Raw genomic sequence first — 13,515 nt, 5'->3', positions numbered from 1 at the left:
TTATGTTCCAGACGCCCGACACCTCCCTTGGTCTGGGTCTGGCTGTCCTCCCCCATCCAGACCTCCTTCTCATTGCAAAGGGACATTCTGCTGTCTCCAAGGGGCAGGGTGATGCGTCCGAGAATTATTGTGGCTGGGGCTTACTTTACGGTTTAGATTTGGGGTTAAAGGTGAGGGTGCAGGTGTGGGTCAGTTTGGAGGTTGGAAGGAATTTGGTTGGCATTTAGGACAGAGGAGAATTAAGTATGACCCAAACTCTGCAGGCCACTGTGAGCATAGGATCACGCTTCTCCTGTTTCCCAAGGGGATGACCCTCACGGGGAGCCTGGTCCCCAGGCGTGTGAAGCCGTCTTGAACATCCTGCCCCCTCAGCCCCTCCGCCTCTCCTACCCACCTCTCATGAACAAAGCAGACACTCAAGCAAACTCTACATGGCTACATAAGATTCAGTCCCCAGCCTCCCCCGCGTCCCGGGCCCAGGTGGGTGGGGGTGGAGGTTGTGGGGCGCTTAGCCCTGGAATCCCAGCTCCTTGTACTGGGCCGCGATGTCGTTCCGGAACAGCTCCAGGGCCTTCTTCATGGCTCCCTGGGCGTCGGCACCAAAGTCCCCAGGGTGCTTGCTCTGCAGAACGTGGATGATGGCGTCCGAGATGAACTGCAGAGACAGGAACAAGAGGGGAGCTGGTCACGGGGCGGGACAGGCCAGGAGCCAGAAGGGAATCAAACCGAGTCCCACCTCTTCATTCCAGGGCTGTTTTTTGAGCACTTACTGTACACCAGGCACACTTCTGACTGATCTCCATGGATTAACTCCTTTAATCCCCACTATCTCGTGAGACAGGTACAGACGGGGAAACTGAGACCCGTCTTGGTACAGATAAGGAAAGGTTGAGCCATGTGCCCAAGGCCATGCAGCCAGGTGGGCTGGCTCACCCACCACCCTCCTCAGAGGCTGCTCAAGACATGGACCCAACGCAGCCAGGCAAGAGGTCAGGGCACGGCCACCACAGGGGCAGCGGAAAGGAGGAGAAAAGCTCGCATTCCGTGGTTTTATCCAGGATTTTTCAATCAGGAAATCTAGAAGGAAACTATTTCCATGTGTGTGTACTTAATTTTTACATTTTAATGGCTTAGTATGGTTATTGCTTTAAATAGCCTATTGGGGAGCTGGGGGAGAAGAGCATCATGTTTTCTGTGCCAAGCACAGAGCTGGTGCTCAGAAACATCAGTGCGAGGGGAGGAGAGAGAGGAAGAAGAAAGGGATGAGGCAGCGGGCTTTCTCCTGGGACAGTAACCCCTGACGTCAGCCTCACGTCGCAGTTTGCCCTTATGTCCGCAGTTTCATTCCAGGAAAATGGAGACAAGAATGTGCACAGCACGGGGCTGCGTTAGGGGCTGCAAGAGCTCATGGATGTAAAAAGCCGCTGGGCTTTTTCAACGGTTCATCAGGATTTGGTGCCAACCACATCCCTGGCCAGTGGACCAAGTGGTGACATTTTGCAGAGGCCCAGACGGGAAAGTAGCCAGACTGAGGTCACGTAGCAAGGGGACAGCAGAGCTGGAATTTGCACCCAGGGGACCGTGGACAAACAGCGGCCAGAGCCAGGGGCAGAGGCAGAGACTGTGCCACGGCTGGGTTTTCCCATGTTCTCAGGGTGCCCGGGGTGCAAGAGACGGAAGGCAGGTGGGGGTGGTGTGTGCTGAGGGAGCCGTCAAGAAGCCCAAGTGTCTACACCCAAGAAACACCACGGGGCTCAGAGACAGGCACAGCCCACGAACACCCACCTCTGGGCATTGATTTGGACATATGCTTAAATTCACCTTTAATTTCCTAAAAGCAACAAAACAAGGTGGGGGTGCGGGCGCCGTGAAGCAGTCCTGCCCTCAGAGAACTTGGGGGACCCGAGTTCCAGCCCAGCTCTGCCCTGACCCCCCTGGGGGACTTCACCTGTAAGATGGGGCTTCGATGACCCCATCGGGCCCCCACTCAGCTTTCCTGGGTCTACGGCAGAGCCACTAATATCTTGAAAACTGTGGAATGAGGCAGCTGGGCGACTGAGAAGAGACTGGGGCCCCTCGCTCGCAGGTGAGAAGGAACCATTTCTCATGCAGAGCGTGGAAGGAGGTTCCACAGTGAGGGAAGAGCAGACACGGGGCTTGGTTTTAATGTTGTGCAAGGATTTGACAGTAAATTGCTATTGTTTTACTAAACCTGGCTCTCATCTACTAGCTGGTAGCGCTCCCTTGCCTACATCGTTTCCTCTCTCCGAGCCTCAGTTTCCCCGTCCCTAGAGAGGGCATCGGTCATTCGGATTGTATGGTGATTCCACCGCACGCCCCTGGGGATCAGAAACGGGAGAGAGCCAGGGTCTGCCCTTGAGGAGCTGTGTCCCAGCCTGGAGACAGCTGGGTAAAGAGATCAATTACACGACAGCCGGGCAGGCGCCATGACAGGGATGAGGATGAGGTGCCTTTGTGCGGGGAGGGCTGGCGGGTTGAGCAGCTGACTGCCCCATGGGCCGGGGCTGGAACAGAGGAGGTGGCTTCTGAGCTGGGCCTTGCAGGATGAAGAGGGATTTGCCAAGAGAAGACGAGGAGGGCAGGGACCGCAGCACGGGCAGAATCTCAGAGGCAGGGCTGGCTCCTCACGTCCTTGATGCTGAGTGGGATGCGGGCAGGCAGGAGTGTGTGTGTGTGATGGGGGGCAGGTGCGGGGAGGTAAGGCAGAAGGGGGTGGTGGTGGTGGTTGTTGATGGGAGATACTGTACTACAGGGATTAAGAATTTGGGTTCCAGAGTACCATAGGTTGGACTGTATCTTCTGGCTTATTAACTGGGTCACCTTGGGCAAGCTACTTAACCTCTCTGAGCCCTCAGTTTCCAAATCTGTAAAATGGTGATGAGAAGTGTAACTGTCTGGGGCAGAGACTGCTAATTGCCCGCCCAATGTCCATTTCTCCTTCTTCCTCAGTAACTGAACACTAGATGTATTCGGAGTGCCAATAGACTGCATTTCCCAGTTTCCCATGCAGATAGGTTTGGTCTTGTAACTAACTTCTGGCCAATGAGTTGTAAACAAAATTCTTGGATGAGATTTTTGGGACTCCTTAAAAGAGAGCCTTCCTCTCTTCCTCCTGCTGCCTGTTTGGAATATGGACCAGATGGCTGGAGCTCTAGCAGCCATCTTGGGCCATGAGTCAACTTTGAGAATGGACACCACATGCCAAAGACATGGCAGAAAGAGGAAGAGCCTGCATCCCTGGGGCTCCCACACCAGCTCTGGACTCCCTTCCTCTGAACTCGTGTGAGAGGAAAAGAAAACACTGAATTCCTAACCTCCTGGGGTAATTGTGAGAATTGCCCGAACTCAGGCAAATACTGTCACCATTATCCTTATCCTCATTGCTGTACCAGCCAGCCTGCTTTATCCCTCAGCTCCTTAGTGCTCCTTGTCACCACATCCCGTCCCCCCTAGACAACTGAGCTTCTGTCCCTTCATCTCTAAAAATGCTGAAACCACTAGAACCAGCCTGCTGGCCACCCTCACCCTGGAATCGAGCCCCAGCTGCTGAACTCCTGCATGTCTCAGACTCCCAATGGCACGGGGTTAGGACCCAGGTGCCGGACCATAGAGACCTAGTCTGAGTCCTGGCTCTGCCATTTGCTATCTTTGTGACCACGGACAAGCTACTTACCCTCTCTGCGCCTCAGTTTCCTCATCCGTCAAGTGGGTGTGATGATGGTACCCACTTGTGGAGAGAAGGCAAGTCGTGCACCCATATCCACTCTCGCCCTTCTTCCTCGGTAACGAGGTACGAATTTTGGGAACAAATATGTTTACTGTCAATGACCCCAGGAGGAAGGCAAAGTGGGTGACAGCCCACTTTACAGATGGGGAAACTAGGGCACGGAGAGGAGTGACATAGGTCGCCCAGCAAGTCCGCGGCTGAGCAGGGCCTGGAACCCAAGTCGCATCCCTCCGAGGCCTCTCCTTCACCCCCGCCCGCCCCGGCCTGGCCGCCCACCTCCAGGTACTTGATGGGGATCTTGTGCTTGGTGGCGTGCGAGTGGGCCAGGGGCTTCAGCTCCGCCTCGTGATGCCCCTTCTTCTTGAGGATGCCCCCCAGGGCGGTGAGCACGGTGTTGCCGTGCTTCTTCAGGTCCTCGGAGGCCTTCATCTCTGCCTCTGTCTTCAGATGCTTGAACTTGTCGAACTTCTCCAGGGTCTCGGGGTGGCCCGTGAAGAGCCTGTGGGCACACGGAGGGCTGGAGTGAGACGCGGGCACGCGCGGTGGGGTCTGGAGGTGGCCGGCCTCCCCCCAGCGCTTCCCAGCTGTGTGAACTTGGGCAGTTCACTTCACCTCTCTGTGCCTCAGCTTTCTCATCCAAGGAATGGGGATAACTAGTCCCTACCTGTGGAGGCTGTGGGGATTAAGTGAGATGGTCTATGCCGAGTGCCAGCAGGGCGTCTGGCCCACAGTCAGTGTTGTATAAATGCTTGCTATTGTCATTTTTATCGTCATCATCGTCACCTTCCTCTTCTTCATTGCCACCGTGAGAGGCAGGAAGGAAAGACAGCCGTGCACTGCACCCTGGCTGCACCCCACATTTCTCTACGCTGTTGGACAGTAGATGACAGAGTGGCATCAAGGGTGCAGCAGGGAAGGGGGGAGCACAGGAGCTGAAGGCCCCTAGATTTGTTGGGCACCTACTGTGTGCCAGGCTCTGCACCTGCACTTCCCTTTAGGGCCATAGTATCCCCATTTCACAGATGAGGGAACAGAGGCCCAGAGAGGTGAAGTTCTAGCTCAGTGTTACAGGGCTGGCATGCAGAAGAGCCAGACTGAAATCAGGTCTCAGAAAGTAGTCCAGCCCGGGGACCACAGCTGCAGCATCCTGCCTAGGAATTATCCTTCAGCTGATTAAATACTCCCAGCGACAGGAGGCTCACGACCACCCCTGAGAGCCAGTCCACTCCAGAGCAGCTCTGAGGCTCAGAAAGCTCTCGCTTATTTTGAGCCCATGCTCCGGCTCCCTGCACCTCGCAGCCCCACACGGTACAGATGGCGAGGGCCCTGGTGGGAGGCTCCTGCCAAAGACCAGGTCCCCATTCCTGCCAGGGACCAGGGAGCTGGCCGCAGAGGGACTCTGCCTGTGAGTCTGAGCCACCACCTCCATGGACCTCATCTTTCCTGCTGTGAAAAGGGGGTGTGGTTACAGGGAGTCCTGGGAGGGAGGGATGTTCCCCATCTTCTTAGAGGTAGGTGACCAGCCCAGGGTCACATGGCCGGTTGGTGGCAGAGTTCAGACCTAAACCCAAGACTGGACGGTTCCATAACTCAGGCCCTCTCCCCTGGGTCACCCCCTGAAGTGTTTGCAGAGCTGACCCTGTCTGCCTGGGCTTTCTCTCCTTCCATCTAACAGCTTCAATTCCTCAAAAGCCTCCTCTTCTGTAGCTTCCCGGCTCTGTGACACCCTTAAAGCCGACTGTGGACACACGCTAGTTTGTGTAAGTGTCTCGCAGCACACACCTGTACTTGTGCACGCAAACACAGACACACATACGACCATGCGCCACGTAGCACGGACAGGGAACACTCCCTTCCCCTGGGAGCACATGCCTCCGGCTTCCCCAGAACACCCAGGCCTGTCCACAGCCACGTCCAATGTCACCACCTCGCCCTGGGGCCCCGGCCAAGCCTTGTGTGTCACTGACAGCTCATCTCTGGCGCCCTTCACCCAAGGGTCCCTGGGCTCCTGACTATTATTATCTGGTGACAATGATCCTTGAACTCTTGCCTGACAGCTGCGAGACCTAGCACCCACAGGCAAAGGCCCGAGGTCGGGATGCTGGAAGGGGACTATCTGGGGCAGAAGAGAGCCAAGGGCCTGGGACCCAAGGGAGCCAGTGATCTGAGACATTTTGGGAGCCTCTTAGATGTATGAGAGAAAGAACGTGGGACTGAGAATTACCCAAGCTGAGTTCTGGCCCCAGCTCTGTCTCCAATGTGCTGTGTGACATTGAAGAAGTCACTGAACCTCTCTGGGTCTTGGTTCACTCACCTGTAAACCAAAATGGTTGGTCTAGTTGATTTCTCAGCCTCCAAATTCTAAGGCTTTCCCCTGCCACTCTCAGCCCCAGTCAGCCAGAGAAGGGGCCCAGATTTACTTTAAACAGCGCAGGAAAATTGGGGTAATTAGTGCCAACCAGACCATTCTGGTGCCACATGGCTGTCACCCTTCCTTGGCCCTAAGTCCTGCAGTTGGGAGCCCCAGGGCAGCCACAGAAGGCCATACCCAGATTTGCCTGACAGCACCAACCTGGAAAAAGAGCAGACGAAGCCCCTCACCCTGCGGAAATGAGTGGAGGGATTTCTCCAGTGTTCCAGAAACCCTCAATGCCTCGTGTTTTCATCTTCAATCCTATTGTCAGCCTGCCTAGTTTATCACAGGCCTACAGGCAAGTCAGAGAGAAAGGAGGCCATTTCCCAGCTGTCCTCTGAACTGAGGCCCAATCGGACACCCACACAGAAGACTGGGGACTCTCTCAGATCTGTAAAAATCCTTTTCTGCTCTAGAACAAAAGAACCAGACTGAAGATGGGAACTCATCTCTAATGTGCCAAGATGGTGGGGCGATATAGCTTAGCAGTCAAGAGCAGGCACGCTGAATCCAAGCTGCCTGGATTTGAATTCCAGCTGTGTGACTTTGGGCAAGTTACTTCCCCTCTCTGTTAAATGTGGTGATAATCATATCTACCTCATAAGGTTGTTGTGAGGCTTAAATGAGTTAATATAAGTGAAACACTTAACACAGGGCCTGACAATCAGTGTGTACTGTATAAATATTTGCTGTCCTCCTCCTCTTCCTCATCATCATCTCTACCACCATTATCACCATCACCATCTCCATCACCACCTCCATCACCATCTCCATCACCACCTCCACCACCATCTCCATCACTTCCATCACCATCTCCATCACCTCCATCACCATCTCCATCACCTCCATCACCATCTCTATCACCACCTCCATCACCATCTCCATCACCACCTCGATCACCATCTCCATCATCACCTCCATCACCATCTCCATCACCACCTCCATCACCATCTCCATCACCTCCATCACCATCTCCATCACCATCTCCATCACCTCCATCACCATGTCCATCACCATCTCCATCATCATCACCACCTCTATCATCATCATCACCTCCATCATCATCACCATCATCTCCATCAGTGGCAGCAGCATAATCGTTAGGATAGGGAATTTTCGGGTCTGCCTGTAGCCGCCATTGGCTGGCTGAGACTCTTGGGCCATGTCTCCCTGTGACATGAGAAGTATTGGCCACCAGCAGTGATTTTCAAACTTTTCATGGCCTCGAAATCCTCTGTTCAAATGCAGAAGTAAACAAAGCAGAAAAGGTTTGAGCAAGAGAAGGAGAGGCAGGGGCCTGGAGCGCACTCAGCAGCCCCTCCCTCCTGAACGCCACTCCTGGAGCCAGAATCTCCAAGTGACCTTGCAGCTTTTATGCTCTAGAACTTTATGATCATGTCGTTGCAGTGAAGCCTCGGCACTTGATTAACAGACTCAGCTGAACACAGTTTGCCCTCTTTTGTCATCAGAGGCGAGGGAGCAATGACCTTTCCAAGGTCAGGAAGGAAGCCCAGGTTCGGCATCTGGAACAGAATCAAGAGACCAGCTCCTCACAGGGGCATTTGCAGCCCTGGGAGTCAGCATCCTCTCCCCCTACCCCAGCCAGGGAGGCCGTCCTCCCCAGACCCTAAACACGGAGAGCGCAGAATCAGTTGGCGTGATCCCTGCACGTCCTACAGCCAGAGAGGTGACAGGGCGTTGGGCTCTCTGGGCCTTCCAGGGCCAGCCGTCTCAGGGATCACATCTCATCCCTGGCCCCTGGCCCCTTGCCCCTGGCAGCTCTCTCTGGTCCACCCTGGGAAGGGAGGAAATATCTCTCCTGATGACGCAATACCCCAAGTCCCCTTCAAGACATCCAGGTCACTGCCTTAGGGCTGGCAGCCCCCAGATCACCTTGGAATGACTTCTGTTATACAAACCAGTCTCCCACCCAACCACCTGCCTCCTCTCCAACAACAAGGGAGGATCATGGACTCAGAGAATGCCAAGGAATGGGAGCAGGAGGGGATCACAGAGACCATGGCAGACAATCCCTTCATTCAACCAAAAGGCAAATAGGATCCAGAGAGGGGCAGTGACTTGTCCAAGGTCAGACAGCAAATTGGCAGCTGAGGAGTTGATGTCACCTTGGGGGGAGACTTTCATCCAATCAGACAGGACCTGTTGCAGCCCCCGCTGCTAGCTGACAGGGACAGGAGGAGAAAGACCTAAGGGAACACCCAAAGATGGCAGTTAGAGTCAACAAGAACTTGACTGTCCTTCCTCAAGTGTTTCTAGCGTGGACCACTAGGGGCTCGAACTTCAGATAACAGAGCTCACAGGACTGGCCGTTCTCCCCAGACACAGGAGCCAGGAATGGGTGACGCCCAAGGCAGACCGAAAGGGCATCTGAGGGAGAGAGGAAAACCTGCCCCGGCTCATAAAGAAGGAGAAATTCATCTGTAAAGTAAAGTGTGAAGGACACTCGGTTCACTCGAGGCAGCCCCGGGGCCCGCCTCCCCCCTGGAGCGGGAATGTTGACTTACATCCCATTTGATACCTGACCCGCGCTGGCCTGGCGCCTGAGAGAAGGGGAGAGTCTGTCACCCTTTGGGGTAGAGGGCAATGGGAAAATAAGATTCTATTTACAAGCCACAAGCCATCCTCTATTTATAAAACTCAGAATTTTGTTTTGCTTTATTCAGGAACCCCTTGCTATAGAAGGCACCACACCATTCTGAGCTCTCAAACTCAAGACACACACAGCGTCAAAAGTCGCTGATGGGCCTCTGTCTTGTTTTCTATTTATAATACTTTAAAGGTCTCTAGTCTGGGCTTCATCTACAACGGTGACTAACGTCTTCTAGAACTCACTATATGTCAGGAAATCTGCCGGGCCCCTTCCATGCCTCATCTTATTTAATTCTCACTTCCCCTCTATAATGTAGATATTAGGAATTTCCCCCATTGTGTAGGAGAGGAAATTGAGGCCCAGAGAGGTTGTGTGCCTTCCCAGAGGTCACACAGCTCCTCATGGCAGAGCCGGGTCTAAAGCTACACATGTCATCTTGAAGGCATGTCTTAGCCTTGACACTTTACAGACTTTAATGGGCTTGTGATTCCTTCCCCTCTCAGGTCCTTTCTGGCCTCCTGCATTAGGTGAGGTGGCTAGACAAGATCTCTCAGGACCCTGGTTGACTCTGACTGTCTACAACTCCAGGACATCTCCAGATGCCCAGGGTTTGGTCGTCAAGCTCTCCCAGCCGCTGACACAGGTGTGAGACGGACCCCTTCCGTCTCCTGACTCCAATCCTGGACACTCACAAGCAAAGGAGATCTGAGTGGGGGTTTTAACAAACTCAATGAATGCAGCCAACTGGTCAACCCGGGGTGAGCAGTCCACCTCGCCGGCAAACACCCTTGACCTTTGGGAAGAAGGTGACAGGGACAACGGGATCTCTTCCCTTTACCTGATGAGGACCTCCTGCCCATGGCCCGGGACGTCAGCCTCCACCTTCCCCCAGACGTTCAGCACCAACTGCCACTCTGCATCGCTGAGCCCCATGGCGCCGTCTGAAGAACAGAGAGAGCAAGTGCGGGCTGACTGGGTGTCCTGACCCTGACAGCTGGGGTGTGAGGCCGCCTGGCCCCAGAGGGGTTTTATACCTTCCTGGATGCTTGACACAGATCACTTGACGGCTGGCTCACTCCCCTCGCCCGTTTCAGGCAGGGGTCTAATCTTTTCCTTTTCCAGCCCTCACATGGGAGCTATTTTGGGGCAGGTGTCATTGTGGGGAGGTAGGATGCCACAGGGGGTGGGGGTGGCTGTGTGTGTGGAAAGAGTGGGGAGGAGGCTGGGCCACCATCTGGACTTTCCGAGGCCAACAGAAAGGGCACCACCAAGGCTGATGCCAGCAGCCTGAAACCCAAGCTCCCTGCTGTCAGCCACCCCAAGAGGAATTGTCATGTTTCTAAGCTTGGGCAGCAGGCGCCCCGCTGGCCCTGGGATGGTCCTGGCCCTTAGCCGCCTCCTCGTCCACATTGTGCCCACTTTGCCCTAATGCCCCTCTGCCATCCAGAAGTGGTGGGAAGGAGCCTAGACGGTTTCCTGCTAATAGCTGGGGGAACCCAGGCAAATCAGTAACCTCCTGGACTCTGAATTTTCCCACTCCACCCAGAAAACCCCTAGCTTTGTGGCCTTGCTCAAATATTTCCCTCTGAAAAGCTTTGCTTGACGTACCCCCTCAAGGCACCATTAAGTGCCTACTCCCTCCACGTATCTGCATGTGCTCCTGTTGTATGCCTTGGCTAGTTGCACCATGTTTCTTTGCCGGCTCCTCCATTGGTATAACAGCAGCCGATGCTCACAGGGACCTTGCTGGGAGCCTGGCCCTATTCCAGCACTTTACATTGGGTAACCGTTTTAATCCCCCAATAGCCCCATAGGATAGATCCTGACATTATCCCCATCTAATTGAGGGGAAGTTAGGGAAACTTGCCACGGTCGCACAGCCAGTTGATGGCAGAGCTGGGATTTGAACCCGGAAAGTCAGGCCCCGAGTCCATGCTCCTGAACAGCTTATTTTGACTTTCATGTGGGCGGGGGCTCTGTTTTATTCATCTGTGTATCTCTTGGACCTCGCATAGTGCCCTGTACCAAGTTTGAACAGAATAAATGTTCATGAATAAAAAGATGGATGGCCTCGCACGGAAGGCAAGTGGAGGAGGATTGCCTTTATTTTATATCCATCCATCACCCATCCATCCGTCCATCATCCATCCATCCATCCTCCCACCTACTTACCCACCCATCCATCCATCATTCCCTCTACTGAACCACTCGTTCATCCTCTATCCATTATCCATCCATCCATCCACCCACCCATCCTCCATCTACCTGTCCATCATCTATCCACCCACGTACTCACCCACTCATTCATCCATCCATCCGTGCATCATCCATCCACCCACCCATCCATCCATCCATCCACTCATCCCCTGTCCATCCAACCACTATCCAAACATCCATTCCTCCACCATACACTTATATGAGTACCTACTCTGTGTCGGAAACTGTGCTAACATGCTGAAGACAACAAAACCAAGTAAAACACATCCCTGTGTTTGAGAAACTCATAGTCTCCTTGGGGAGATAAGCAAGAGGAATAAAATTACAGTAGTTTATTTAGTGCTACGATCAAGGTACACACAGGTCCTTCCTCCCATCTACACGGCACTTTAGTTTACAATGTGCCTCCTTGGGCAGGAACACGTCTTCACAATGCCCCTGCGAGGAGTGAGCATCACCCCATTTTACAGCTGTGGACGATGAGACTGAGAAAGGATCCGCAAGTGTCCTGGCTGTCCTGCGTCTGTGTTGGATATGTCAGTTATGACTCCCCACGTCTGTAGCTCTTCCCAAAGGGAACCACCCCATCCCAGTCCCTGCTGAGCAGCAGGTGTAGGAGGTCATGCTCTCCACCCCCACCTGCTGCTGGTCACCGCTGATGGACCAGGGCTGGCACCTAACCTGACGCAGCCAATGGCAGGGCTCTGTCCAACAGCCAGTGTCTATTAGCCACACCAATCAGGTCCCCGCTTCAAAATGTGAAACAGGGACATTTGGTGAGAATTGGCTAGGTGGTAGAAATGGAGAGCCAAAGATAGTCTGTTTCAAGGCCAGCGCTGGGTAAGCGGCCCAAACTTAGAGGCCCAGTGCAGCCTTGGGTCTGGAACGCCCTCCATTCTCATCACTGTAAAGCCCGCCCCAGTGACCACTCAGACATTACTGCGAGCTGCCACTCCCCATACGACCCCTTGTGCACCCTTTCAGTGAGCCCCATTTATTGAGTCAGCTGGTTCCTAATGACCACAAGGGTCAGAGGCACACAGGTTGCGTGTTGGGTGCCCCTTCCTGACAATGGGCCCCAGGAGTCACGCACGAGGCTCCACGTTAACCCAGGATGCTGAGCCGGGAGCCTCGGAGCCCATCCAGCTTTACCAGTGGAGGATGAGTAGCTAGAAATGTCACAGGGATTTTCAGGGGGCCTGCCTTCGTCCCTCTCTCCCTCCCTTCCTTCCCCTTCCTTCCTTCTTTCCCTCCTTCCCTCCTTCCATCCTTTCTTCCTTCCTTCCTCCCTCCCTCTCTCCCTTCCTTCCTTCCTCTCCTCCTCCTTTCCTTCCTTCCACAGCCTGGTACTGAGGGCCTGCTCTGTGCCAGGCCCAGGATCAGAGGGGCAGGCAACTCTGGGGGCCACAGCAGCTTCAGCCCCACTCTGGTCACTCGCTGAAGGGCGAGCCCGGCGGTGTGGGAGGGGAGGGCAGAGGAAGACAGGAGGCAGCAGCGAGCTGCCCCAGGCCTGGCTGGCCGCTGGGCACATGGCCGACACCACCGAAAGCATCAGCACCACGAGGTCCCGACTTAAATCTCAGCACTGGCAATGCGGTTTCCAAACACTCTCCTGCCTGTGCCTTCCTGAGAGCCTCAGAACAATGCTGAGGGGTCACAGGGCAGGGCCGATGGCTACCCCACTGGGCTGTGAGCAAACAAAGACGTGGAGAGCTTACCCACCGCTGCCCAAGGCTGTTAATCGGCAGAGCTGGAACCCACACCGAATCCACGGCTCTTCTCTCATCTCTAGGCTCCTCAGTTGTCTGGGGACAGCCTGAGTATTTAAAATCTCATCAACTCATTACTGATGCTAAAGTATTTAATATGAAGCTGTCACCCCTTGGCAGGCACGCCATTAACAGACATCTCATGGAAACCTGTGCTTTGAAGTTGATGCACCTTTCAAGTTTTGCCATTTAAGCTAATAGGAGGGAACTGACACCTGTTTGTACTTACACATCTCTACGACAGTGCAGGCGGTAACCAACCGTTGCTATGCCTACCTCCAGTCGCCGGCTTTGTTTGGGGGCTATAATTATCCCTGTGACAGCCTTCCAATGGCCGGAGCAGGGAAGCTGGAGACACAGGAAATAGGAAAACCAGGCTGCCTTTGCGAGCAGAACTTTCTGCAACCTTACACTTTCGTGTCACACACACACGCACACACATGCACGCACACGCACACACACAGAGGTGGGTTGGTTTGACACCCGATGGGCAGAACTGGATCCCACCAACTGAGACCTGTCCCCTCCTCTCTTCCCTTTCATATCACAGAATCATTTGAATGTGAAAATCTGAGACTCGTAGAATCATCCTCAAGTCTTCAAATTCTGGAGTCTTTTTTTTTTTTCTGGTGAGGAAGATTGGCTCTGAGATAACATTTGTGCCCATCTTCCTCTATTTTGTATGTGGGACGCCACCACAGCATGGCTTGATGAGCAGTGTGTAGGTCCGCGCCTGGGATCCAAACCTGCGAAACCC

General features: G+C 54.1%; 1 protein-coding gene across 1 annotated transcript; it reads right to left on the bottom strand.

Annotated features, from left to right (window-relative positions):
• Window positions 1-439: 439 nt before the first annotated feature.
• Window positions 440-9,705, bottom strand: MB (myoglobin). Its single transcript, XM_004418088.3, has 3 exons — window positions 9,611-9,705; window positions 4,025-4,247; window positions 440-655 (listed from the first exon to the last, which is right to left on the bottom strand). The coding sequence occupies exons 1-3, from the start codon at window positions 9,703-9,705 to the stop codon at window positions 509-511; spliced, it is 465 nt and encodes a 154-aa protein (XP_004418145.1). The 3' UTR covers window positions 440-508.
• Between the last annotated feature and the right edge of the window lie 3,810 nt (window positions 9,706-13,515).

Source organism: Ceratotherium simum, chromosome 25, assembly GCF_057802395.1.
Source record: "Ceratotherium simum simum isolate JZ-2026a chromosome 25, ASM5780239v1, whole genome shotgun sequence".
Lineage (NCBI taxonomy): Eukaryota > Metazoa > Chordata > Mammalia > Perissodactyla > Rhinocerotidae > Ceratotherium > Ceratotherium simum.
This window is presented reverse-complemented; position numbering and strand designations above follow the sequence as displayed.

Excerpts from the sequence above, each read along its gene's own strand:
- MB (XM_004418088.3), bottom strand. The coding sequence starts at position 9,705 with ATGGGGCTCAGCGATGCAGAGTGGCAGTTGGTGCTGAACGTCTGGGGG. Across the intron at positions 4,248-9,610 it reads GGGCAGGAGGTCCTCATCAG|GCTCTTCACGGGCCACCCCG; the intron begins GTAAAGGGAAGA and ends GTGTGCCCACAG. Across the intron at positions 656-4,024 it reads TCCCCATCAAGTACCTGGAG|TTCATCTCGGACGCCATCAT; the intron begins GTGGGCGGCCAG and ends CTGTCTCTGCAG.